At 40.7% G+C, this 26,745-nt stretch overlaps 1 protein-coding gene across 2 annotated transcripts in view; it reads left to right on the top strand.

Annotated features, from left to right (window-relative positions):
* JAKMIP2 (janus kinase and microtubule interacting protein 2) overlaps positions 1 to 26,488 on the top strand; it is a 68,162-nt gene extending 41,674 nt beyond the window's left edge. The window contains exons 16-21 of one of the 2 annotated variants that reach the window (XM_047860125.1): positions 3,413 to 3,481; positions 6,780 to 6,857; positions 8,826 to 9,029; positions 14,957 to 15,022; positions 18,204 to 18,273; positions 26,014 to 26,094. In XM_047860125.1, coding sequence (XP_047716081.1) covers positions 3,413 to 3,481; positions 6,780 to 6,857; positions 8,826 to 9,029; positions 14,957 to 15,022; positions 18,204 to 18,254 — 468 coding nt within the window. In that variant the 3' untranslated portion in view covers positions 18,255 to 18,273; positions 26,014 to 26,094. Of the gene's footprint in view, positions 1 to 3,412; positions 3,482 to 6,779; positions 6,858 to 8,825; positions 9,030 to 14,956; positions 15,023 to 18,203; positions 18,274 to 26,013 lie in introns of both variants that reach the window. The other variant, XM_047860133.1, reaches the window with a different exon arrangement.
* The last annotated feature ends 257 nt before the right edge of the window (positions 26,489 to 26,745 follow it).

Below are 26,745 nucleotides of genomic sequence, written 5' to 3'. Positions count from 1 at the left end.
ATACAGTTTGTACTCCCATATCTGCTACATTTATTTGGCAGCAATAGCCAGTGTCACATTCTATTGGACTCATGAAGGGCTACAATTCTTTATTCAAAGAAAAGTCACCTTAATTTAGGGATATCAAGAAAACTTGGGCCAATTTCTGTAAAAGGCGAGGACTAGGATGTGAAGGAAAGATTAGGGAAATGGAAAAGAAAATACGAATAGGCTGGTGCGCCTGGGTGGCTCAGTTGGTTAAGCATCCAACTTCGGCTCAGGTCAGGATTTCGAGGTCCATAAGTTTGAGCTCCACGTCGGGCTCTGTGCTGACAGCTCAGACCCTGGAGCCTGCTTCGGATTCTGTCTCCCTCTCTCTGCCCCTCCCCCACTCATGCGCGTGCGCACTCTTTCTCTCTCAAAAATAAATAAACGTTAAAAAAAAGAAAGTAGGAATAGGAAAAAGTAAAAGAAAAATGGGTCTATGTGCCTCACATTTACTTAGATTGATGGAAATTTTCTTCCATTCCCTGCCCTGTGTGCATGCGATGCAACTTGAACTTAACCATAATTAACACTTGCATAGTGCTTTGTTTGTACCTGGCACTTCTCTTGATACTGCTGTTATAGATGAGGAATCTGAAGCACAGAGAAAGCAGGTAACTGCCCTAGTCACACAGCTAGAAAACGATGGGCTCAGGATTCACACTCAAGCAGTCTGTTCCCGGAGTCCATGATCTTCTTCTCCACTGCACCACAATTCCCCTCAAGCATTCTATTGAAAGCAGGAAGCACCCTTTACAGAGCCTGTAGGAGCTGATCTATTAGCCCTTCAGCAAATTAGTTCACGCCTCCACTTACCTCCTTTGCAAGACCGGTATGAGGGGTTCAGTTGAGCATTTAGAGTGATGACAGTGTGCTTAGCACTGAAGGGATAAGTGAAGAACCAAATGCACAAGATGCAAACCTGTCCTTAGAGTGCTCATAGTCTGTGCAGTTCACAAGTTAGTGTTGCCTCCTACCTTTGGGATTTACAGATGAACATGTCTATCTCCAAGTAATTCTAAATGTCAGCCTTGAACTTTTGAATACCACAACCTTGGATAGCATTCTGCTGTCTAGGAGTATAATTGATAACCAGAGATTGAACATAGACAAATTTCCAACAAGGAAATCCTATTGTGACTTTGTGTTAATAAGAGTAAGAGCAGTAATCTTAAGTGAGAACATGTTATGGGCCAGGTACTGCACAAATGTCATTGTTCTCCCAACCATCCTAAATTTATCCACTGTTTTCATTCTACACATGAGGAAACTGAGGTGTGGGCTATTCAGTAACTTGTGTCAAGCTTCACAAGTCAGAAGGGCTACAAGTCAACACACGAGTCTGTATCTGAAGCCCATGACTGAACTGCTTTAATTTACTATACTTAAAAATACAGTTTCTCAATGATAAATGGGCAGTAAGTAAAAGGCAGCATTTTAATAAAGCTTGATAGTCTGCACTTGCAGAGACTACCCATGATTTCGGATGGAAATCTGTTTCAAGGGGAGGCCACGTGTATGTACAAGAACTGAGAGAGTAGGTCCTCAGTCTCCCTGTGCATTTATTCTTTCCCCCCATTTCTTATAGCTAAGAGGCTGTTGGACATGGTATCGCCTTGTGAATGTCAGGCTTTAGTACGTAGAAAAAATGCACGGGGCGCCTGGATGGCTCAGTCGGTTAAGCATCTGACTTTGGCTCAGGTCATGATCTCGTGGTTTGTGAGTTCAAGCCATGCATCAGGCTCTTTCCTGGAGCCTGCTTTGGATTCTGTGTCTCCCTCTCTCTCTGTCCCTCCCCTGCTCATGCTGTTTCTCTTTCTCAAAAATAAATATTTTTAAAAAATGCTCAGTGCACCACATAATTTATCACAGATAAACTGAAATGAAATCACTAGTATGGAGGCAAATTCCTAACAGTGTAGATGTATAAAAATAAATGTTGGGGTGCCTGGGTGGCTCAGTCATTTGAGCATATGACTCGATATCAGCTCAGGTCATGATCCCAAGGTGGTGGATCAAGCCACGAATCGGGCTCTGCGCTGAGGGTACAGACTGCTTAAGATTCTCTTTCTCCTTGGGGCATCTGGGTGGCTCAGTCAGTTGAGCATCCGACTTCGGCTCAGGTCACGATCTCACCGTTCACAAGTTCAAGCCCCATGTCAGGCTCTGTGCTGAAAGCTCGGAGCCTGGAGCCTGCTGTGGATTCTGTGTCTCCCTCTCTCTCTCTGCCCATCCCCTGCTCAATGCTCGGTCTCTATCTCTCAAAAATGAATAAATGTTAAAAAAAAATTTATATTAAAAAAAAAGATTCTCTTTCTCCTTCTGCCCTTCTCCCCTGCTCACATGCTTTCATCTCTCTCTCTAAAATGAATGGATGAATGTTAACCAAGAACTAGAATTATTGTGTACCCAGTACATGCAGTACATTGTGCATAGTGTCTTCCATTAATTACATCCTGTAATTCTTCAAATTATTAACCCTATTTCACAGAAAAGAAAGTTAAAGCTTAGAGAAATCAGATAACCTTTCAAGGCCACACAGCCATGAAAATCCTAGATTGGGATTAGACCCAGGGTAGTCTGCCTGTAGATCCCCCACAATTATTACGCCCAGTTGCCTCCCTACAAGATAAGCTGATGTTTAACTTGGGAGAGACATGTTATAATATGTTCTATTAAGCAGTATATGTGGTAAGCTTATTACTCAAAATCTTATTATTCAATCTTATTATTCAAAATCTTATTCAAAATCTGATTTTACTCAGGGTGTTGATCAATGTTAACGTCAGTGCCATATAACAGGATGATATATTCTAAGTGTTAGGAAAGGTAAGTTTTTTAATGTGATTTAAAATGCCTCCACTTAACAAAAATGATTCTTCAACACTTAGCTGTAGTCCGTTTCATACACTGAAAAATGGCCATTTCTCCAGTCTCACCTGGCCTTCTTACTTTCATTATGTTTCCCCCAACCACGAAGAATTGGATATCTCTTCTGCTTGGAACTTGCCCGTCATTTTTGCCTAATCATCTTTGACTCAAAATCGTCAGACTCTAGCGCAGTTGTCTTTTCCAAGAAAGCCTCCTATGGTGTTTTCTAATGAGCGCAAAAAACATGTTGGTCTTACTCACCATAGAAGCCCTTGTACCTAGTGCAGTGCCTGACACATGGTCGACATCAGTGAATGCGTTTGTTGAGTGAGTGAATGAATGAGCGAATGAATGAATAACTCTATTTCCTGAACTAAGAGATAAAACGCACCGAGTTTCCACTTCAGTTCTCTGAGAAAAAAGAGGAAGAGACAAAGCAACTTAGTAGACTGCACCATATACACCATGTCAAGCAGTGATGTCAGACATTTTTGTTTACTCCTTGTTTACTCCTTAGTGGATCCAGCAAATCGAAGGAGCGGAGGCTGCCCTGCACCAGAAAATGATGGAATTGGAAAGTGACATGGTGAGTCCAAAGATGAGGCATCACAAAAATGACAAAAAATAGGGCACCTGGGTGGCTCAGTGCTTAAGCACCGGACTTTAGTTCAGGTCATGATCTCACGCTTTGTAAGTTGGAACCCTGAATCAGGTGAGCACGAGCCCCATTTAGGGTGAGCTCATGTCCTGCTTCACGTGAGCTTGAGCCCCACCTCAGGTGAGCCCCAGTTCTTTCTCTCTCGGCCCCTCATGGGATTCTCTCTCTCTCTGACCCTCAATCACTTGCACCCTCTCTCTCAAAAAAAAAAATTTTTTTAAATGAAGAAAAATAGTCAAGGCAAATGGAAAACAACTCTTTCCTACCAGTTTCATTGGCACCAATGAAAGTTTGCAGCTTCGCATTATTTGGTGTACAGACTGGGGAATGAAATTCCTGAAAGTATCCCACAATTTCAAGTTATATTCTTCAAAGATATGTTGTATTTTTACAATATTTCTAAAACTAATGCTGAATAAAATTCAACTAGGTGATTTCTTTCTTAAGCTAAATAATTTTTCCACCATGTATAGTCAGAGTAAAAATTACAGAAATGATGAGTATAACTATGATTTTAAAAATCTCCAAGCCAGTTTGTGCCCATTAAGATGACCACTATCAAAAACAAAACAAAACAAAACAAAACAAAACAAAACAAAACAGAAAATAACAAGTGTTGGTGGGAACATGGAGAAATTGGAACCTTTGCGTTGTTGTTAGGAACATAAAATGATGTGTAGCTGCTAATGAAAATAGTATGGTGTGGTTGCTCAAAATATTCAAAATAGAATTATCATATAATCCAGCAATACCACTTTTGGGAATATGCCCAAGATAATTGAAGGTAGGTTTTCAAAGAAATGTTTGTACACCCATGCTCACAGCAGCATTATTCACCGTAGCTTAAATGTGGAAGCAACTCAAGAGTCTATCACTGGATGAATGGATAGCAAAATGTGGTCTGTACATACAATGAATATTATTAAAGCTTTAGAAAGGAAGGAAATTTGGGGCGCCTGGGTGGCTCAGTCGGTTGAGCATCCGACTTCGGCTCAGGTCATGATCTCGCGGTCTGAGGGTTTGAGCCCCGCGTCAGAGTCTGTGCTGACAGTTCAGAGCCTGGAGCTGCTTCAGCTTCTGTGTGTCTCTCTCTCTGCCCCTCCCCTGCTTGCTCTGTCTCTCACTCACTCACTCCCTCTCTCTCTCTCCTCTCTCTCTCTCAAAAATAAACATAAAAAAAACTTTTAGAAAGGAAGGAAATTCTAATATATGATATAACGTGGATGAACCTTGAGGATATTATGCAAAGTGAAATAAGCCAATCGCAAAAAGACAAATAATGTATGATTCCACTTACGTAAGTATCTAGAGTAGTCAGACTAATAGAAAGTAGGAACAATGGCCGTTAGGAGTGAAGACGAAGAGAAAATGAGTTGTCATTTAATGGATACGGTTTCAGTTTTGCAAAATGAAAAGCATTCTGGAGATTGGCTGCTTAACTGTGTAAATATACTTAACCCTACTGAATTGTACAATTAAAAATTGTTAAGAGTAATTTTGTGTGTTTTACCGTAATTAAATATTTCTTTAAATCCCTAAGCACAGGAATTGTTCATTATAACTTACAGGAATACATAGGATTTTATAACTGTACTGTCATTATTATTATTACTACTGAAAAACAGGTAGTGATTCCTATCAGGTTAGGGAATCCTATAACAAGAATAACTTGCAGGGTGCCTGTGTGGCTCGGTTGGTTAAGCGTCTGACTCTTGATTTCGGCTTGAGTCATGATCTCACGATTTTGTGAATTTGAGCCCCGCATTGGGCTCTGTGCTGACCAGACGGTCAGCTGAACCTACTTGGGATTCTCCCCCTTTCTCCGTCCTTCCCCCCACTCATACTGTCTCTGTCTCTCTCAAAATAAATAAACTTAAAAAAAAAAGCCTCACTGTCACTACTTGTAAAGTGGGGGTAAAATATCAGCCTGGAGTATTGTATGGAGCTGCTATGACATTCAACGGAGGTAAAAAGTGTGCAGAGCTTTCAGAGTGATGAAGTTTGCTCTGTCAGATGATTTTATGATTTCATTGAAATATGGAGCAAAATGAATTCTGTGACAAAACACCAATATTAAATGTTTTTCTTATTTTTCATTAATATTGTACTACAGTATTGGTAGCCTTAAGAGATATAAAATGGACAGTACAGTTAAAAGTTTTAGCTATGAAACCAAAGGAGGAGTCAAATACAGAAAAAATAGAGAGACAGCATAAGTGGGAAGGGGGGCAGAGAGAGGAGACAGGATCCAAAACGGGCTCCATGCTGACAGGCTGACAGCAGTGAGCCTGATGCGGGGGTCGAACTCACAAACGAGGTCTTGATCTGAGCAGAAGTTGGATGCTCAACCGACTGAGCCACCCAGGTGCCCCATGAGATATATATATACTTTTAATGTTTATTTATTTTTGAGAGAGTATAGAGCGCAGGTAGGGGAGGGCCAGAGAGAGAAAGGGAGACACAGAAGCCAAAACAGGCTCCAGGCTATCAGCACAGAGCCTGACGCAGGGCTTGAGCTCATGAACCTTGATCCCGAAGTTGGACCCTGAACCGACTGAGCCACCCAAGTGCCCCACAAAGTTATATTTTTAAATGCTGTTGGAAAGATGCTTGCGATGTGAGACCAGGCATGCAGACACTGGGGACAAGCAAGGGAACTTCAGATTTCGGTCCCAGCTCGTACTAGTTTTGTAGCAGAAGCAGAAGCCCATTCATGAAGTGACATTGTGGGTGGAATAGCTGCCATCCACCCACATCATTATCCATCTTTGTGTTTGCTAATTGTGCGAGATAATTTTGAATCATTTTTTATTATGCAACTGTGCATATTACATTTCAAAACATTCTTACAAAAATAGACTCTCACAGTATATTTGCACAGATATAGTTATTAGTAACCCTGTCCTTAACCACGCGCTCTTGGACTGGCATAAAAATCCTTGAAAGCATTCCATGTGGTGGATTGTTCATGATATCTTGTATACTTCTTTCCATTGATTTTCACATTCTCTGTGTGAGACTATGAAAGTTGAACTATTTTCCTAACAGGATCTATGACCCTATAAATGCTCGTGACTGGTCTTATTGGGGAGTTAGAGGAAACATTCATCAATACCATTTATATACTGCTTTCTAGTAAACTAAGTTCTTTTCTCTTTATCATTCTCTTCATCTTTTATTATGTAAGCTCATATCGCTTTGTCTTTTCTCTTTATCCTTTTTATAGGAACAATTCTGCAAAATAAAAGGCTATTTGGAGGAAGAACTAGATTACAGAAAACAAGCTCTCGACCAAGCATATATGGTAGGTACAGCAAGCACTCAGGACACCCAGAGTTCACAGTCCTGTGCTGTGGAGTGAAGCATCATGGTTCACTTGTCCCGCCATGTACTTGAATAGACCACAACATGGAAGCTCATTTATTCAGTGGTTTCCAGTTCTGGTTGTAGAATAAATACATCCCTACCTATTTCCCATTAGATTACTCTTATAATATGTAATGAATACTTAATTATGCTTCATATAAAAAAATTAAGTGTCTGTTACAGAATACTTTAATGAGAGACAGGTTGGATGGTACTGTAGATGAAAGAGAAATTTTATTAAATCTAACTGTTTGGGAGCCTCACGTAGTGAGAAAAGAGTAGAGCATTTAATGTCTGCTGTGTATATTTTTCCTTCACATATTTCTCACAACAACCCTCTGGGGTGCAGGTAATATGATCATTCCTGTATTACATATGAGGAAATGAAGGCTTGGAGAGTGAAAGAACTCTGCCCGAGAGAGCAAGCACGTAGTGCTCAGTTCTGACTCCAGACCCTGTGGCCTTCTCTACCGTAATCCAGCCACAGTAAGTGAGGCTGTTCGGGAGATGGGTTGTGCCTTTTCTCCCCCACAGAAGGCTGTGTGGACTGAGGACCCCATTTGATTCATTCCCCATGACAGATTCATAACACATAATTCCTAATACGGGACAACAGCTTGCATTTCTTCTCTCCATATACTGCCCCCCCCCAACCATTAATTCACAGTAATGACTCAAGAGAAAAAGACCAAACTTAAAAGGGGAACATTTCAAGGAGTTGCTGGTAGAGGTTTTTATAATGCTTTCCTGGAAGCAGCCTGAGTCACTTTGGGGATAAGAATGAAGCACTTAGCCCCTGCTTGTAACAGAGATGAATTAGTATTCTTCTCCAAAATGAGTAAGAAATTCTGAGCACTGCTCGATGGGGAAAGGAGAAAAATGAGAGTTGGTCACCAGAGAATAAAGAAGGAAGCACTTTCTCCCCTCCCTTCCTACCCTTTTATCCTTGCCTTCTTTACCTACACATGGTCAGGTTCAGGTGCTTATGTGTCCCATGAGCAAGTACTCATTCAGACACATGTCATGTTAAAAAGATGAGATCTGTTCAGTCGAGTACAAGAGCTAGGAACTTGGAAACAAGAGCTAGGAAAATACTCTGTACCAAGGCATGACCATTCACCTCTGTCAAAGTCACAGGAGGTAAGATTGTAGATTTTGGTGACTATAACTGAAGTATGTTTAAAAAACAAAACAAAACAAAACTGGAATATAAGGATATAAGGATTCTTCATCCAAAACAGAGAAGACTCAAGGAGGCATTTTATAGCTAAAGCAGCTTTAAATGTCAGAATATTAAAAAACAAACCAATTCCAAAGACTCCAGGCCATTTTCAGATCATGTCTCCTAATTTGTATTTTAAGATAGGGAGACTGTAAAGCCATCTTCAAGTTCGTATGTGTGTCATGTGGAAGAGAGGTGGCATTTTGTGTGTGAAATAGAGCCCCAACTTAGTATTCCAACTTAGACCACTTTTCAGTGCTTATTTCTAAACGTACAGCCACCATGATAGATGTCTACATATCTGAAGGGCTGTCAGATGGAAGAGAGCACAAATCTGTTCTCAGCTACATTTGAGAATAGAAGAATATACAATTTTTATAACAAAGTAAGGACTTACTAAAAATGAAAGGTGTGTGAAATGGACAGGATCCCAAGAAAAAGAACAGATGCCCCATCATCAGAGAAGTTCAGGTATTGTTAGCTCGATGACTCACGGAGTCTTACAAAGGGGATTATCAAAACGGTAGTGTGGCTGGATAAGCTTTGAGATTGATTTTAGTGCTATGATCCCGTAAGATTCCAGTAATACATAACTCCCCTCTCCCCCACACGCAAGTGTCTCCATTCACATTCCACCAGAAATGCTAAGTTCCAAAGTTAGACTTTTCTAATTCTGTTTGCCAGAGAATCCAGGAACTAGAAGCTACTTTGTACAATGCTCTGCAGCAAGAAACCGTTATCAAGTTTGGTGAATTATTAAGTGAAAAACAGCAAGAAGAGCTGAGAACCGCGGTAGAAAAGTTACGGCGGCAGATGCTGAGGAAGAGCAGAGAGTATGACTGTCAGATTCTTCAGGAGCGAATGGAGCTCTTACAGCAAGCCCATCAGGTGAGGACGGAGCCACTGCATCTCTGTAGGGTTGGTACTAAGCAAATGGGACTTAGTACTAAGTGCGTGGTATGGAGTGTGGGTGAGAGAAGCCCAGGAGCTGTACGCCATCTTCGGAGAGTAAGATGCAGAACTCTTGTTGGCCGCCTAGACTCAGAGACAGGATGACAGTTTGGTAATGATTCAGTCTTGAGAAAATTGGCATTCCAGAAGCATTGCCTACTGCTACTATTCGGGGAGCTGTTTTGTCATGAAATACCCTTTGGGTCTCCTGGAGCCTGATTAGCTCCCTTATGCGGGGAAGCAAGACTCTCCCCAGGACAGAAATACTGCTTCCTCCTGTTACTCATCCCAGTCCATAATCTAGCCTGATCAGATCATCTGAATAGGGTAAAAGAGAACAAGGGCCTTTTTCTTTATTCCCAGAACAAACAGCAACAAAGCCTGGAAGCTGCCGCTTACTTACTGGCATTTGCTATGTCAGGAACTAAACTAAGGGCTCTGCTTACATCATTGCATTTAATCTTCACAGTAGCCCACTAAGGTAAGTATTCTTATTATCCCATTGAGGAGATAATGATACTGAAGACATGAGTGCTTAAGTCATTTGCCCAAGGTGACACAGATAGCGAGCACCAGAGCCAGTATCTACTCAGGTGTGCATAACTCAAGGCCAGTGTGTATAACCATTGTGCTACCCTCTCCTATGCAACTTGAGTCCTCTCTGATTGATGTGACCCATCTAGACCAGGAAGGCTCTGGAGACACTCAATATTCATTTATAGCCAAAATTCTTAATTCCATCTCTTAGTTCATGTCTTAGCTTGACAGGTGAGGACTAAGGCCCTGGTCAAAAAGCAGATTACAAAAGAATTACAAAGTTGATAGTGCCAGTAGGATTTGGTACTTAGAAGCTGGGATAAGCAACTGATACACAATCCAGATGGACAATACAAGAAGTAAGAGTTGTGTGGTCTTTAGAGATGAAGGTGGGTGGAAAAGGAACAGGTTATTTTATGACACCCATAAGAACGGTTTATGGGGAACATGACACTTAGCACACTTCCTGCGTAGCCAGGACTTGTGTGAATCTTTATAATCGAACAGATTATCTGAGTTAACAGGGAGCTAAGAGCGGTGAAGCCTTTTGTCCCAGAGATGGTGAACACATGCATGTTTGTTTCAGTGCGCTTTCAGATTCCATCATAAAGTTCTGGGTTTTGATCCCGGAATGTTTTTCAGCCCTTTAATGATAGACCCCATGGCCGCATTAGTTGCGGGAATAAAAGTGCCCTCTGCGTAATTTTTTTATACTGCAATGGCATTTAGTTAATTTCAACAAATCAGCAGTTGTGCTATGGAACCACAGAAGTATTTATTTTTTTAAAAAAAATTTTAATGTTTATTTATTTTTGAGAGAGAGAGAGAGAGGCAGAGAGAGAGGGAGACACAGAATCTGAAGCAGTCTCCAGGCTCTGTCTGAGCTGTCAGCACAGAGCCTGATGCGGGGCTCCTACTCGTGAATTGTGAGATCATGCCCTGAGCCAAAGTCGGACGTTTAACTGATTGAGCCACCCAGGTGCTCCAAAAGTATTTTTAAGATGAGCAAGGAGTTATCTAAATTTATTTATGATTAAAACCTTGTCATTTTTTTGAGTCTCTAACCAAGCCAAACCTGAAAGACATGTTTTGTTTGCTTTGTTTTAAGCTATCCAGTGAGAAGTACATTACATTTCTAAGCCTCAGAGATTTCCATTGAAATTTTCTATCTCCCAAACAAATGTTCATTAGAAAATGCCTTTTCTAATTATTTATTACTCTTTGTCTCCCTTTATAATCAGTAGATTTAAGAGAATTATTCCAGAAGGTATTGGCCAGGTTTTGTCATGTATAAGCTATGTGATCCAGTTAAATCCTAGAGCCTATCAGTAACTATTTATTGGACATTTCTGTTTGAATGTTTCACAGTGAACTCATATGAAACATATCTAAGTGTGCATTTTTATTCTTTCCCCTTCTCTCCCCATCTGCCTGTTTTCATCAGTAGAATTACCATATCCCAAAGCACTCAGGCTGGAAACCCTGGAGTCTTCTTTGTCCTTTATCTCCAATCATTAATATAGCACTACATCCAATTAGTATTTCTCCTAAAATGTTTCTGAAGCTGGTCTATTTTGTCCACACTTGTAACTTGAGGCAGAGGCAGGACCTTTCAATCCTGCAACAGCTCCCAGATGCTGCCAGATGTCCTCTGATATAACCTGACTCCGTCATCTAGGCATTTATTCAGTCACATATTTAAATGCATTTCCCAGTCTTTGGATACCATTTCAGACATAGAGAACTCACATGGACTCTGCTTTTACAAAGCATAGGACTTATTGATGGAGACAAAGGAGGTTAACACAAAGAAAAAAAATTACGTTTGGTATCTCTCGACAAGTGGCATAAAAAAGTCATATGCAGGATGCCACGGGGATTGAGTGGTGGAGAGGACTTCCTGCCCTCTCTGTAGTTCATCATGCATATCACTACACATTCTTTCACCTTTCCTCATGGTACATTCTTCCTCAAAGCCTCTATGATCTCAATTTGCAGTTGGGTCTAGGCCTATGCAGCTCTCTCCAGGTCCTTCATTAGCTGGCTACCCCTTCTCTGAAAACCTGATCTGAGACAATCTCCAGAGTATACTGTCCTCTCTACTCATGCAGAACTCTTCCTGGTACCGCTTGGGTCATGACTCCCTCCTCTAAGCCTTTGTAGGCATGACCACTCACCATAAAATGCCCCTCGTGTCTGCTGCATTTATCTAAATGTTCTCATTTTTCCAGTCCCAGCTTAAGATCCACCTCCTTTAGGATGTTCCCCTGATAATAATGGACTACATACTACTGAAAAAAATCTGTACTTCATATCTTGTTACACATTGTTTCAAAACCATATTTGAAAGCCTGCTTGTGCCAGGAATATTATGGTGGACAGAGACATAAAGATCACTGCTCTTGTCTGTCCTACCCATGAAAAGGGTCAAAGCAACAACACAAATTAGCAATGACCAAGGCAATTTCAGAGAGTGTCAATAAATGCTATGAAGAAAAGTATACGATGTGTGTGTGTGTTTGGGAATAGGATTCTCCACTTTAGACTGGCTAGGCAGATCAAGCATCTTTGAAGATGTCTAAAACCCAAGGGACCAGCCACACAAAGATCTTGGCAAAGTGCCCCAGAAGATAGGGACAACAGAGTCTAAGTCTCTATTGTGGGAACATTTGGAATAGTCAAGGAACAGAGAGAAGGCCATAAAAATGGAGCACGTAGAGCCAAGGTGAAGTGGATGTGAAGTGAAGTTGGAGCGGGAAGAAAAGGCTAAATCACACTGGGCCTTGAAGGAGTTTGGGTTCTATTCTGAGTGCAGCCTGGCTGCCTCTCCCTTATTCTTATGCTTGTTCCTCTCCGCCTTAAACTCAGGGCCTGCCCTGATTATTCCACATGTCAGGAGTACACACAGCTGCTGTAGATGGATGTACTAAATTAGAAACAGAACTAGCAGTAAGCTCTCACCCCAGTCCTGATGCGGACAACAGTGACTTGTGTACTGATTAGCAGGACAGGTAAGATAAAAAGGGGTCTCTTTTGGACCTGAGAAGGTTCCCCCTTGGATGGGGTGGCAAGTGAATGGGAAAGGAAAGAAATAGAGCATGCAGCACACGACTGTAGCATAAACTCATGTAATTAACAAGCATAGGCAACTTCCTTGTGCTGAACGCTGTCCTACTTACTAGAGATTGGTGATGAAGTTACAATGGCGTTGCCATCGTTTACCTTTTCTACTTAATTTGTTTCTCCCTGTGTTTTAAACTCCATCTCCCCATCTTATTCCAATGGTTCTTTGGGACCAAAAATGGACTGGTGTCTGTATTCTCCATTATATCCAGCATAGTCCTGACCTTTGTAAGAAGTTGCTCAACAAACATGCACTTGGTGGCCAAGTAGACACTGTAGTAATCTCTAGTAATCCCACATGTCCATAATTGTGTTGAGATAACACTTGCCTCCACATTCAGTAGACATAAAAAGGAATTATGTGTACACTCAAGGTGGAAATGTCTAGCAAATTTATTCTTTTATTGTGTAGCTTTGGCGCCTGAGCAGCACTGTGGAAATATACACAAGCACACACGTCACTCCCGTGTACACACACCATTAGCTTCCAGGCCCGTTCTCTTACCCATCATTCATTGTCCTATATTCATGGTCAGCCTTGATAGTCTCTCTGACCCAAACACCTCATCCTCTCCTGCACAAACCTCAGTCCCTTCCCTTTAGAACACATTCCTCAGTCTTCTCATTCCCTACGTTTGGTCAGATGATTCTTTTTCTGTTTTTTATATATTTTGGTTTTTGTTTATATATTTTGAGAAAGAGAGGGTGAGAGAGAGCATGCACATGTGTGTGTGAGCGGGAGAGGGGCAGAGAGAGAATCCCAAGCAGGCTCCACACTGTCAACATAGAGCCTGATGTGGGGCTCAAATTCCCAAACCATGACATCATGACCTAAGCCGAAATCAAGAGTGGGATGTTCAACCAACTGAACCACACAGGCACCCTGGTCAGATGATTCTCTATGGTAGGGGGCTGTCCTGTGTATCATCCTGGGCTCTGCCTATTAGATGCTAATTACAACCCCCACCCTAGGTGTGATTATTGACCACATGTGATTAAAAAATGTCCAGATAGTCAGATAGTGATGATGGTTGCATAACTTTGTGAATATTCTAAAACCACTGAATTATACACCTCAGATTAAATTGAATAACTTTAAGAGATATCCAGACATTGCCAAAGCTTCCCTGGGGGGCAGAGTCATCCTCTGTTGAGAACCACTGTTTCAGAGTAGGGAGATATGATTTTCAAGTTCAAGTATTTGTTCTAGCTTCCTCTTCTTCACATATTGCATTATAAAAACCTCTTTTTCTATATTATTACCACATTTAGCTTCCACTGTTTTCTTCTCAGACTCCTGTTCTCATTTTCTGATTATTCCCAAGAGAGGCATTAAATAACAAACTTACACTGTATAACCATGTGCCATGAACATAAAAGGCCTTTAGTTGCCTAGAAATTTGAAGATTATTTTTCACTTGCAAATAATTATGTAATGTTGATTTCAAATCTGCACTTTTTAAATGACTGGAATTTTGTTACACAGTTGACAGGTGAGTTCAAAGATAGTTCTGGAATTATTTTGTCCTTAGGATTCCTTATGCTTTTTGCTATGTTTAGTTTTCCCCTAACTTAATCGGTTGTCTCTTTGGAATTTTTGCCCAAGTCTTGTCTCTACTTTGTTTTATGAGAATTGGCAAATCCTGTTTTATGAGGAAATTCTACCCTGAAGCAGAGATGAAACATGGTTGGAAAGGAAGGGTAGCAAAAAACAAGGGGACTGTTTGCATTTGTGTATGTATATCGCCACTAGCCATTTTTTACAGTGGTAATCAACAACCAAAAATCCCAATCCCAATGGCTCCAACACAGTTTCTTGCTCGCTAGTTCCAGGACATAATGCTGTCTCGATGAGCAGGTGGTACTCCTGCGTCTCCTACTCACGTTCCACTGGCCAAATAGGCCTCACAGCCAAGCCCGAGGACGCTGGGGTGAGAACATTACCTCCCTCTCAGAGATAGGTCTGTAGAGACAGGTGCATAGACAGGGGTAGCAAATTTAAAAACACATACGTAATCAATGCCATGCTTTTGAATGACAAGTATGGGTAATCCAACCGTCTTCTGGGTGTGGGAAAACGTATATGTGATGCTTCCAGCTGTGAGTACTAATGTTAATGTTTTCGTAGCAAGTTTCGTGTTTTGGTTGGCGAACAGTCTTCTTGTTAACACCCACTAACTCTTTCTCTTTTTTCCTTTGTTCAGAGAATTCGTGACTTAGAAGATAAAACAGACATCCAGAAAAGACAGATAAAGGACTTAGAAGAAAAGGTATGTGTTAAATTCAGTGTGAATTTCAGTCTTTAACTTTTAGACCAGAAAATAATAGAAGTTTCATTCACCGCATTGTGTTTCTTCTGTTACTGTGTATCTTGCTGAGGCAGGTGTTGTTACAGTCAATATAAACTTCACCTCCAGTCAGTCACCAGCATTCCAGAAAAGGTTCTGTCTTCAGCAACCTAACCTGGACATGTTTGCCTTTTGTGTTGATTCCTATTTTTTGCTATGGGTGTTTTCTTTCCTCACTTCCCCTTTCTTATCTTCATTTCCTTTCCAGAAATTTCTCATGAGTTTTGTGCCTCTACTTTGCTCTTTCTTTTCAAAATATTTTTCGTCCCTTTTTGAAAAAAAAAAATCATTCCTGTTACTATTGATAAAAACCCCTTTCTTCCTTGTGCTGCAGTGTCCCCTCCACAGTAAGTCCAGAAACTTAGGTTGACACGTGATGATGAAGCCCTCATGTCACTTCCCCCAGTGGCCTGAAAGCCTCCTCAGAGTCAGCCAACACTTTCAGGGGAAAGCGTAATAGTCCTGAAAGACTGCATTTGGGAATGTACACGGTGGGGGGACGGGAGAGGGCTCACACAGGAGTGCTGAACAAGCTGCAGTGAGGCCAACAATCTTAACACAACAACAGTGACCCTGCCGTGATGCCCGGGAGCATCGTGCTGAGGAACACAGCAAGGATCGCAAGAGGCTTTGCCTAGAGTTCCAATCTGAATTCCTGTGATGCCAAAGAATATGGCTATTTTGCAGCATCTTCCGTGGGCACCCAAGAAGAAAATAGCAAACCATCTGCTGCTTCTGAGACAACGGTCAGGATTTTCTTCCTCCCAAATTGCTTCTGTAGCTGCCCATACATGGGAGATCAGAGGGAGCTGGTCGGGGCCAGGAGCCAGACCATCAGCAGCCTGGATTCTTACGTCGGCTGGGTCTTCACATACTTACTTGACCTTGGGTATGTGACCCAGACTTGTGTCTAAGCCTTATCGATAAAATGGGGATGATAGAGCTTGCCCTCATCTCCTCTCATGGGTTCTGCAAGGAACAAACAGGGCCACTTATGTGAAAATTACGAAACACTGAGAGTGTTCGATTAAAAAGTATAATTTTTAAAATTTCCAGACATAAAGTACACATCCTCTGCAAAATTTTAAATTTGAATGGTCCTCATTTCAGAAGTGTGCTGCCTAGCTCTGTGGGACTGAATGAGGCAAAGGTGAAGTGCAGTAAGCCAAGGACTGAGTCTGAAGAAGACCCACAGAAGGTGGGAACTGTTTCCAGCTTCTCCAGTTGTCAACGCACATGCCTGATGCCTTCCATTTTCCACAGCTTCAAATGGCTAGCTCTTGGTTCTAGTAATTTTCTGTGCAAAGTCTTAACCAGCTCTGTGGCTGACAAAGAGGAAGTCAGAATTAAAACCACAAACTTCAGTTTGATTCCATCCCCATTCATGTAAGGTAAACCAGACTAAAAAGGGTGGGGGGGGGGTGAGTGGATTTTTAAAATATCTATTAATGTCACTACCCTAGGCATTTTCTTTTTTAAATGTTTATTTATGTTAGAAAGAAAGAGAGCGTGAGCAGGGGAGGGGCAGAGAAAGAGGGAGACACAGAATGCAAAGCAGGCTTCATTGGCTTCATTGACTCTCCTGCAGTTACTCTGTGAGACAGACATAGCGGATCTCAGGATCCCCTTTTTTGCTGGTAATAAAACAACAGGTCAGAGAGATTAAACAACGTTCCCAGGACCATATAACCAGTCCATATCAAGACACCCAGAGGCCAGGGTGTCTGACTCAAGGTGCTACGTTCAGCTCACCCCACTGCCTGGACAAAGAATCTCATTGCCAGTGAGGTGATGGGCCTCTCCTCATGCCCCGAGAGGCGGCGCTGATATCTGACCTCAGAGGAGTAGAGGAAGCCTCCTTTCCCCTCCATCTTCTACTACGGGCATCATTTTACCACTCTCCATCTTCGAAGAATGGGAAAAAAAAAAAAACAAAAAAAGAAAAAGGACAGAGTTTCTGCTTTCCAGACTCCTAGAACGGTCACCAACACATGGCTCTTAGCACCGTGTTTATAACTTGTCCCTACAAGTTTGCTATGGTGAAGCCAGAGCCCTGTAAACAGTGGCCTTAAAAGACACATGAGGATAACATGCTCAACATTAGAATGCCATACACCACCCTTATTCAAGGAAGTCGTGTCTGACAAAATGGTCCTGAAGTGTGATAACAAGGTCAAAGTCTGACTCTTTAGGAGTACCTCACCAAGGAAATTGGTTTTTGAAAACCACTGATCTGACCTGTGACCTTCTACAATTAGTATGCAGTTGGTTATGCACCACTGCTATGCAAGCATGTCTGTCCACCCAAGTATCTGCTTTTCTGGAGAAAGTTCTAAGCGAAGAGACACAATTCAGACTCCATTTAAGTTCTATGAGTCAAAGAAAGAGAATATCTGCGAAGCATGGAGGTTTGAACAGCAGCATGCATTCATTCATTATCTAAGGCGTCCTCTGATGTACAAGCACCTTTCATACCACACATCCTGGCTCATCCAGGGTAGACCCAGGATACACCTGCTGTCCTGATGTAATTACTGATAGCGTCTGCATTTCTACCTCAGGAGTAGCCCACTGCAGATAATTCATCATAGGTTTACCTTACGTATTAATGTTCTCTCTGCTATGCCTTCTTCACATTAACCAAACAATGACAGCATTAAGTGATGAAGTGGATACTCTGATCATATTTTTGTAGTTTTGATTTACCCTGTCACACATTAAAAAACAGACAATAATATATAATAAAGTAGGATCCAGGAGGTCTAAATTCAAGGCTTTACTATGACATGAAATTACATGCAATTAGACTGTTGATGAACCGTTCAGTGCTTGCTTTTCTCACTTAAAGAATTAGGAGCTTAGATCCATGATCTATTAGACCACCTCAGTTGTAAAATGTATCAGTTGATGTTGGTTGACACCAATTAGTCCTCACATTATTTTGCCAATAGATAAGTAAAACATGTTTTGTTTTGTTTTTTTAAACAAAAGGTCCTTGGTATATGTGACAAATGGTCAGACTTGAGTAAAGTGGAAAAGCTTGAGGTTTTGTTGACACTACAGAAATTCAGATTTATGTAATCTTCTTCTTTTTCTTCTGCAGTTTCTGTTTCTATTCTTGTTCTTCTCTCTTGCCTTTATTCTATGGCCTTGATGTCAAGGTGCCTCTTCAGGTAAGATTTCATTTAATTCTCAAAATGTGGTTCTAAGAGGTATTTGATCAGAAGGATGCTGTGTACAGTTACTAGTAATGCCCATGTTTGTTTGGTTTAAAAAAAACACACAAATACATTTGGTTTGGTTAGCTTAAATGCCATAAAAGGAGAAACAGATCACCTGGAACTAACGTAACATTGTGTATCAACTGTGCTTCAATTAAAAAAAAAATTAAGGGGCGCCTGGGTGGCGCAGTCGGTTAAGCGTCCGACTTCAGCCAGGTCACGATCTCGCACTCCGTGAGTTCGAGCCCCGCGTCAGGCTCTGGGCTGATGGCTCGGAGCCTGGAGCCTGTTTCCGATTCTGTGTCTCCCTCTCTCTCTGCCCCTCCCCCATTCATGCTCTGTCTCTCTCTGTCCCAAAAAATAAATAAAAAACTTTGAAAAAAAAAATTTAAAAAAAAAAAAAATTAAAGTAAAAAAAGTGAGAAACAGATCCAGTCCATTTGGGTGATTTTTTAAAAATTTTTTAAATGTTTTTATTTGTTTTTGAGACAGAGAGAGACAGAGCATGAGCAGGGGAGGGGCAGAGAGAGGGGGAGACACAGAATCCGAAGCAGGCTCCAGGCTCTGAGCTGTCAGCACAGAGCCCCACGCGGGGCTCGAACTCACAGACTGTGAGGTTATGACCTGAGCTGAAGTCGGATGCTGAACCGACTGAGCCAACCAGGGGCCCCCCATTTGGGTGATTATTAAAAAAAATAAAGCAACCACCAAATATGGAAATGAAGAATATTGTTCTAGTTAACCGTGTTGCTTTGGGAAGTCATGGTGTTTATGGGGCTTAGTATTCTCATCAGTCTTTTAATATATGGAAGGATTTGCTTCCCTCTCTGCAAAATGAAGAAATATCAGTATATTTTTAGTATCTCATCCAGCTTGAAAATTCTGATTCTGTAAACCTAACAAGCTAAAAATGGCTGGTTATTTTTAACCCCTTCTCCCAGTCTGATTTCATCAGAATTCAGGAAAGCAGGCTATTAAGTGAAATTGGATCTTCTTTTCAAGTAAGCTAACTTTCAGTGCCCATATAGAAAAATGAGAGTTTTATTACTTCTCAGTGATCAAGTCTGTGTCTCACAAATACATGTATAAATAATCTTAGACACTGATTCCCAAAGCTATGAAAAATACAGGTTCCAAGTCCTTACCTCCGACTCGGTGGATCAGGTTACTGGAGGTGGAGGTGAGATGGAGGGGTGAGAGAGGTGGAAAGCAAAGACCAGTCTGTGTTTCTAGCAGGCATACCAGCTGAGTCTGATGTCTCCCCGGGTACAGAAACTGCACCTCGTAATAGCATTATTTAAAAATGAGCAAGGGCCAGGTGCTCTTCTAAATCCATACGTCATGGTCTGCGTCCACTTTGATTTTCCTCTTAAGTTCCATTACACAGGGATCTTCCCTGGGCCTCATGTTATTCAACATTTTCTATAGCAAGTTGAAAAATAGAGAAGAGACACTTTCTCTCCATGGGTATCAACCCTGTTACCTATGGAGGTACCGACCATAGGAGGTACCTATGGAGGTACCAGTGAGGAACCGACAAGCAAAAGTACATTAGCATGGCCTGATACAAGGAAGCAGTTAAGCATATATGCCCAGAAAGTTTATGTCCTCATATAACCAACCTTCTGGCTTTATGCTTTCTTCCGAAAGAGTTTCTGTTCAGCCTGCCAGCCGTCCTTTGTCTGCCAAGAAGGATGGTAATCCTGCAGAACATAGGGAAAAGACTGTGTCTCTTAAATTGAATGAAAATGTAAGGTGAAATGGGTGAGATTTTCTAGGAAGAGGTAGGAATGGCCAGAGCATCAGAAAACGAATAGCCCTCCCCCACCAAGAATAATAAAGAAACAGGACACAAGTACTATGTGGTAATTGAGGGGAGAAAAATCAAAACTCATCAATACTAGTCAGAAAATGGGTAGGTTTGAACAGTCACATCATTAATGGCTTACCCTTACACGCCAGGGGCTGTTCTGAGCTATAGATACAGTAATCCTCAAAATGCCCTCTGTAAAGTAAGGGCTGCTTTTATTCCTTTCTTTACAGTTGGAGAAACAGTAGCACGGGAACTTCCAAGGCCATAGAGCTACAATTGGCAGGATCAGTATTTTTACTCAGACCCTCACTCTAAAGGCTTTTAGCCACTTTTAAGCACCACGCTGCCTCCCAAAGGAGAGGGCATTGCTGTCACTTTGTGAGCGCCATTTCTGTTTGTATATATAAGCAATCAGAGGCGTCTTCTGAAATGTGGGTGGTACTGCTGGGCTAGTGGGTTTTGAAATTACATTGTGCTCATCCCTCTACCTTTTCCCATTTTGTGTGACTCTTTGAGGGTTGTACAAGACTTAATTTGTTTTTCCTCCAGAGTAGCACATAACTGACACTTAGTAATTGTCTGTTGAATGAAAGATCATGATTATAAGTAATAAGGATATAGCAGATCAATGTGACAGGGAATCTGGGGAGTCTAAAATACGTATGGGAAAATGGCTGAGTAGTTTAGAGTTACAACTTCGAAGTTAGATATACTGTTAAGTTTGGATCCTGCCATTTACAAGCTATGGCGTGGTAGCTTTAATCCACCTGAGATTAGGTTTGCTTGTCTGTAAAGTGGTTGTATTACCCACACCATGGTATTATATTGAGAGAACTAAATGAGATTGTGCATATAAAGGACTAATTGCATCACTTGGAACATAGTTCAATCATCAGCAACTCTTAGCTGGTATTATTTTTAAAAGCTGGCTATCACGTTTACTGAATTTGTCAATATATAAGTTTGAAATTATAACCTCTAGCATTATCAAGTAGTTTACCACCTAAACCAGAACAAGTAGTTGCCGTTTCATCTCCTCTTTTCAGGGAGTAATCTAGATTTAAATAAGACATGCCTGGAAATTGATTAATGCCACTTTTATCTCCATAGCAGATGAGCTAGAGATAGGGAAAAAAATCAGGGAGAAAAATGCTTGGCTTGTCTGCAGAGAGTAAAGGCATGCTACACACATAATCATAAAAATATTTTTCCTACTAAATTAAGGGTTTATATTCTTCTCTTAAACCCAAGACTAACTTAAAGTATATTTAAAGATATCCTCCTTAAAGTGAAGCGACTCATGCTTTTTTCCTTTTAGCAATTACAATTACCTAAGTCATTTTTGTCAGTGATGATCTAGAAGCTGCTGAAGGCTCCCAAGAAGGCACCCTTATTGCCTTATTGCTCTCAGTGGCTGCTAAGTAACGCAAGTCCATGGATTATATTGGGACTTTTATCTTAAGGAGGGGAACCCCAGGTAGTTTTAGGAGATATCATCTGTCCATGCATTCTGTATATTTACTCGAAATAAGTAGGGTACCACAAATTCTTTCATATTAGTTATTTCAGGAGACAAAGGAAAGAAGAAAATGAGAGGAGTACAGAAATAGCTATCACTGGGTTGTTATATCCAGGTTACAATAACCCACTGAAAACCCTGTTCTTCTGAAGAGGGACAGTTTAATAAAGAACATAATAGAACCAGCTCTGTTCATTATGAAGTTTGGAAGACCAGACAGAAAACAGGTGATCATGATTCTTTGTCTACGTACTCTGGTTCCTTTTTTCTCTTTTTAATTTTTTTTAATGTTTATTTATTTTGAGAGAGAGAGAGAGAGAGAGAGAGAGAGAGAGAGAGACAAAGCACAAGCAGGGGAGGAGTGGCAGAGAGAGAGGGAAACACAGAATCTGAAGCAGGTTCCAGGGTCTGAGCTGTCAGCACAGAGCTCAACGCAGGGCTTAAACTCGCGAACCACGAGATCATGACCTGAGCCAAAGTCGGAAGAGTAACCAACTGAGCCACCCAGGCACCCGTACCATGGTTCCTTTTTAATGATTCCTGTGTCAGCCACGAACTCTTGAACCTGATAGCTGTGTATTTTCACTTCCTGTCTAGTAACATAAAACATATTAAAAGTCACATAATACTGTATTATTGTACTGATCCAAAAAAAAAAAAAAACCTTTAAAAATATATACTGCAGTATAAGAACAGCTACAGGTCATTAGTTACAAATTCTCCATTAAAATATGCAAATGTTCATTTCTTATTTATAATTTTCAGTCTCTCCTCCCACCAAGGCCTGCAGGTGGCCTGTGGAAAACAGATGGCAACAGGAACTCTACTATATCTATTGTTTCAAATAAAGAATTTCGCTCCTTATTCTTTTATATTGGTAGGACAGGTCTATAAGATGAATCATTGTATGCCAGTTAATCAGTCTTTCTTTATGTAGATGTATCTATTAGCCTTCATCTAGTCATATTAAGAATGTTTCCCTATCTGTCTTACATATACTATTAAGAAAGCGTAGAGTAGGGCTTATGCTTTATCTTTGTATCTTCAATGTCTACAACAGTGTCTTATACATACTAGGTGCTAGATACATTTTACGTTGACATATGGACAAAAGGGTAGACAGATGAATGAGTAAATAGTTGGGTAAATTGAAAGCAGATTTATGACATGTTAGATTGTAGCCCTTGATAGCATAGTAGTGTAATACAAAGATAAGTGTGTGATTTGTTCTTTATATGTCATTGGAGAATAACCTCAAGAATAAGTGAACAAAGGAAAGGATACATGAACAAATACCCCAACTTCCTAGTGGGGATACCCTCCTAACTCAGTTCATTGCTTCTCCAGACACTCTTATAACTCACTCTCCACACGGCCACTGAGTCCGTTTTAGGAAACAAATCTAATCATGCCCCATTCCTGGGAAAGTATCATTATTAGGGGGAAATCCCAATCCCTTCATGTGGCCAAGAGAGCCCTGTGTCATCTCACTGCAGATGGTCTCTTTGGGATTTTTCTTGCTCTAGGATCTCCCTTGATGAGTCTTGCTCCCTTCTGCCTACCACAGGGGTTTGCCCACACAGTCTTTGTGTGTATGGTACTTTCAACCCTGCTTTATCTAGTAAACACCTACTCACTCATCCTTCAGAACTCAGCTCACTTGTGATTCCTGCAGGGAAATCTTCCTTGATTTCACTCCCAGCAACATTTCACGTGCATTTGGCTTATTTTGGTTGTTGTTATTGTTGTTGCTGTTTTTAATTAATAATGCCTCTCTCCCTCATTGTATATAGGTTCATGAAGGCAGGGACCATACGTGTTTTCTTCGTCCTTGTAACCCCAGTACCCAGATAGTGCCGAGCTTATAGTTGGCCATCAATAAATACTTCTTTTTTATTATTTTTATCTTTATTTTTATTTGTTTGAGTTTATATACTTATTTTGAGAGAAAGAAAGAAGGGGTACACAAGCAGGGGAGGGGCAGAGAGACAGAGGGAGTGAGAATCCCGAGCAGGCTCCTCGCCATCAGCACAGAGCCCGATGCAGGGCTTGAACTCAAAAACCATGAGGTCATGACCTGAGCCGAGGTCAAGAGTTGGATGCTTAACAAACTGTGCTACCAGGTGCCCCAATCAATAAATACTTCTTAATGGTAGTGATGATATTATGGTAAGGAAGAAGAAGAGGTTATCTCTTGTGTGGTTGAAAGAGTACATTTCATATTTATTGTATTTAATAGAGTGATTCTACAAAATAAATACTATTATACTTCTCTAAACATTAATTTCTTAATATAAAAAATTAGCAAGTATTAGCATCTACTATTTTCCTAAGGATTAACTGATGTTATATAAGTAAAGCAACCAATATAGTACCTGGCACATAGAAAGACTCATTAAAAGCCAACTTCCTAGGACATAGCAAGCATTCTGTCCTAGATCATGCATTGTGAGACATTCTTGCATCTACTCGGGCCACATGTTTCCCACACCATGGTCAACTATTTAATATCCGTTTGTACTGCCCATCCCAGTGTAAAATCAGGGACTCAGGGAAGCCTCCCCTGATCTTCTGACTTCAGTTACATTTCATTCAATATTTCCTGCCTTTCTCATGGGGCAGTTTCCTCATCTGTAAAATGGAGGCAATAATAAGAGCTATCTTTTATTGAATATTCTACCATATGATAAACTGTATATGAGGACTGATGGAATGCAAGGTGTCATGAAGGCCCTTAGGGGTCTGGATGGTACAGTTGGTTGGGTCGTGGTGACCTTTGTAGGGACACAGGAAGCAGGAAGAGGGCGTGACTGCTGTCCAGGATTTACAGTTACTTGTGATAACTAGAGATCAGGATGTGGCTACAGTTTGTTAATCAATATGCCTCTAAATATGTGGCCCATAAATTAGGATCTAAACTACCTTCTAGCAGTTAGAAAACCCTCAAGAATGGTGAACATAAGTAGTCTGCCGATTGGACCCGACTAATATTCGCTAAATGTCATCTATGAATCAACTGGCATGGTGGGTACTTGGATACTAGAGTCTCAGGTCAGAAGGGACATCACTGTGCCCATTCACTTAGAGTCTGGTGGCAGGTAGTAAATTCTCAGAAATGATAGCTGCAGTCGCTATTTTACAGAGGAGGAAACTAAAGCTCATTGAAATTAAGGAACCCACTGAAAAGAATCCTTGAGGTTCTGTAATATCAGCTTTCAGAACCAAGATGAATTTATATTCTATACAGTTTGAGTTATAGTGTACTGACCTTTAGCTGACTGAAAATTGGTCATCAATGGCTAGTGCTTCACGTATTCGGAATGCCCGTTTGAATAAATGTGGCTTTGCTCCTAGTTCCTTTACAGATACTCACTGTACAGAAATTTAATATTCTGGGAGACTACAAGCCCCCCCTTTTTTTTTTAAACCAAATGGTTTTATTCAAATGATGGGCTTTACTTCAGTTGTGACAGGCAGAAATGATGCCTGTGTGTTTTGAAACAGAATTTAGGATTTATCTCTGAGAATGTGTAAATTGAAAGTTTGTAAGTAAAAGACTTTCTATGTTTACATATTTATTTTATACACACACATACATATACTATATACGTATAGTATATATATTTGTATACATATAGTATATTTGTACATATATTATATAGAAACAGGCCAGGTTCTTAAATAGTACATGATAGCATGTCCTCTGTGCTGTCTTTGCCTGTTTGGGGGAAGAGGTTATTATGTCCTTAACTTCTAACCAACTAAAAACCCAGACATAGAGACTTAAAGAGGAATAGGGATAGGAATCCTAACTGGCATAGTCCAGGGACGTACCTCTTTCAGGAAGATCACTGGAGCCAATGAAGAAACCCTGTATGGCATAGTTCCCAGGTCAGGACCTTAGGGTGGAGACCATCTGGTACTGGATACAATTGTTGAGGAGGAAGTGTGACATAAAAGTAAGTCATTGAAGGGCATAGACAGACCTGCTTTTTAAAATCTTACATTTATATTTGGGGATATAATTCATTAGAGCTTCTTAAGGTATTGTCTTAGAAGGCCACAAAAGAAAAGGCAACAATCATAATTGCTAATATGTCAGGCCACTTATTATGAAACAAGAACTGTTAATTGCTTTATGTGCATTATGTTGCAATAACCCTTAAAATAGATCATTCTGTTTTCTCACTTAAAATCAAAGTAATTAAGCTTAGAAACTTCATTGATGTAACTTAAAGAAGATCGTAGAGCTCAAAGAGGTGGTAAAGAATTTTTTTTTCTTTAGAAAAAAAAAGAGCTTTTTTCCAGTTTCAGCCATGGACAGAAATGATGATTAAAGAATTTTCCCTCTGTTTTACAGAGTAACCGAAAACATGGATAAGACCCCAGAAAGGCAAATGCCTCTAAACCTTCAAAGATGGCAGAAATGTTTACAACAGTGAGAGGGAGATCAAATGCTAAGAACTACCCTGTAGCCAGGACTACAACTGTGTATTTTAAAGCCATTATTCAAGGTTTCTTACTTGACAGTTCCTACATGACCCTGTTGAAAATCTACAATATATGCTGCATTTAATGAAACATGTATATGTCAAACCAGAAGAGAAGAAGTATAAACATATATTGTATAAAGAAAAAAAATCAGCAATGGAAACAGTTTCAGCAGATCAAGGAAAGATGTGTCTTGGGCATGGAACCAAAGTTACAAAGAAACATTCTACCCCTGCTGTGCAGGGGGATCATTTTAATGTAACACTACACCCCATGGAAACTCTAGTCCCGAAATAAACATTTTAAAAAATCAAAACAAACAAAAAACAAGGGAGGGTGGGGAATGAAGCACGAGGAATACCTATGAGGAGCTATTTACAATAAAATGTTTCATTTGAAAAGTCTGGTTTCTTACTACAGGGATTTGCTTTTTGTCTTTATTGTTGTTTAAAACTCAGGAACAGAGACATCTACAGTGTGAATGGGAAGAAAAGCAGTCTCCCGTTGGTCTTTCTGCAAAAGGTGAAGCTTGTGGAATGCATTCCACAGATGACAGAGGATCACAGTGAGCCCCAACTAAACTGGCAACGAGGCGAGGCAA

This window comes from Prionailurus viverrinus, chromosome A1 (assembly GCF_022837055.1).
Source record: "Prionailurus viverrinus isolate Anna chromosome A1, UM_Priviv_1.0, whole genome shotgun sequence".
NCBI classification, from domain to species: domain Eukaryota; kingdom Metazoa; phylum Chordata; class Mammalia; order Carnivora; family Felidae; genus Prionailurus; species Prionailurus viverrinus.
This window is presented reverse-complemented; position numbering and strand designations above follow the sequence as displayed.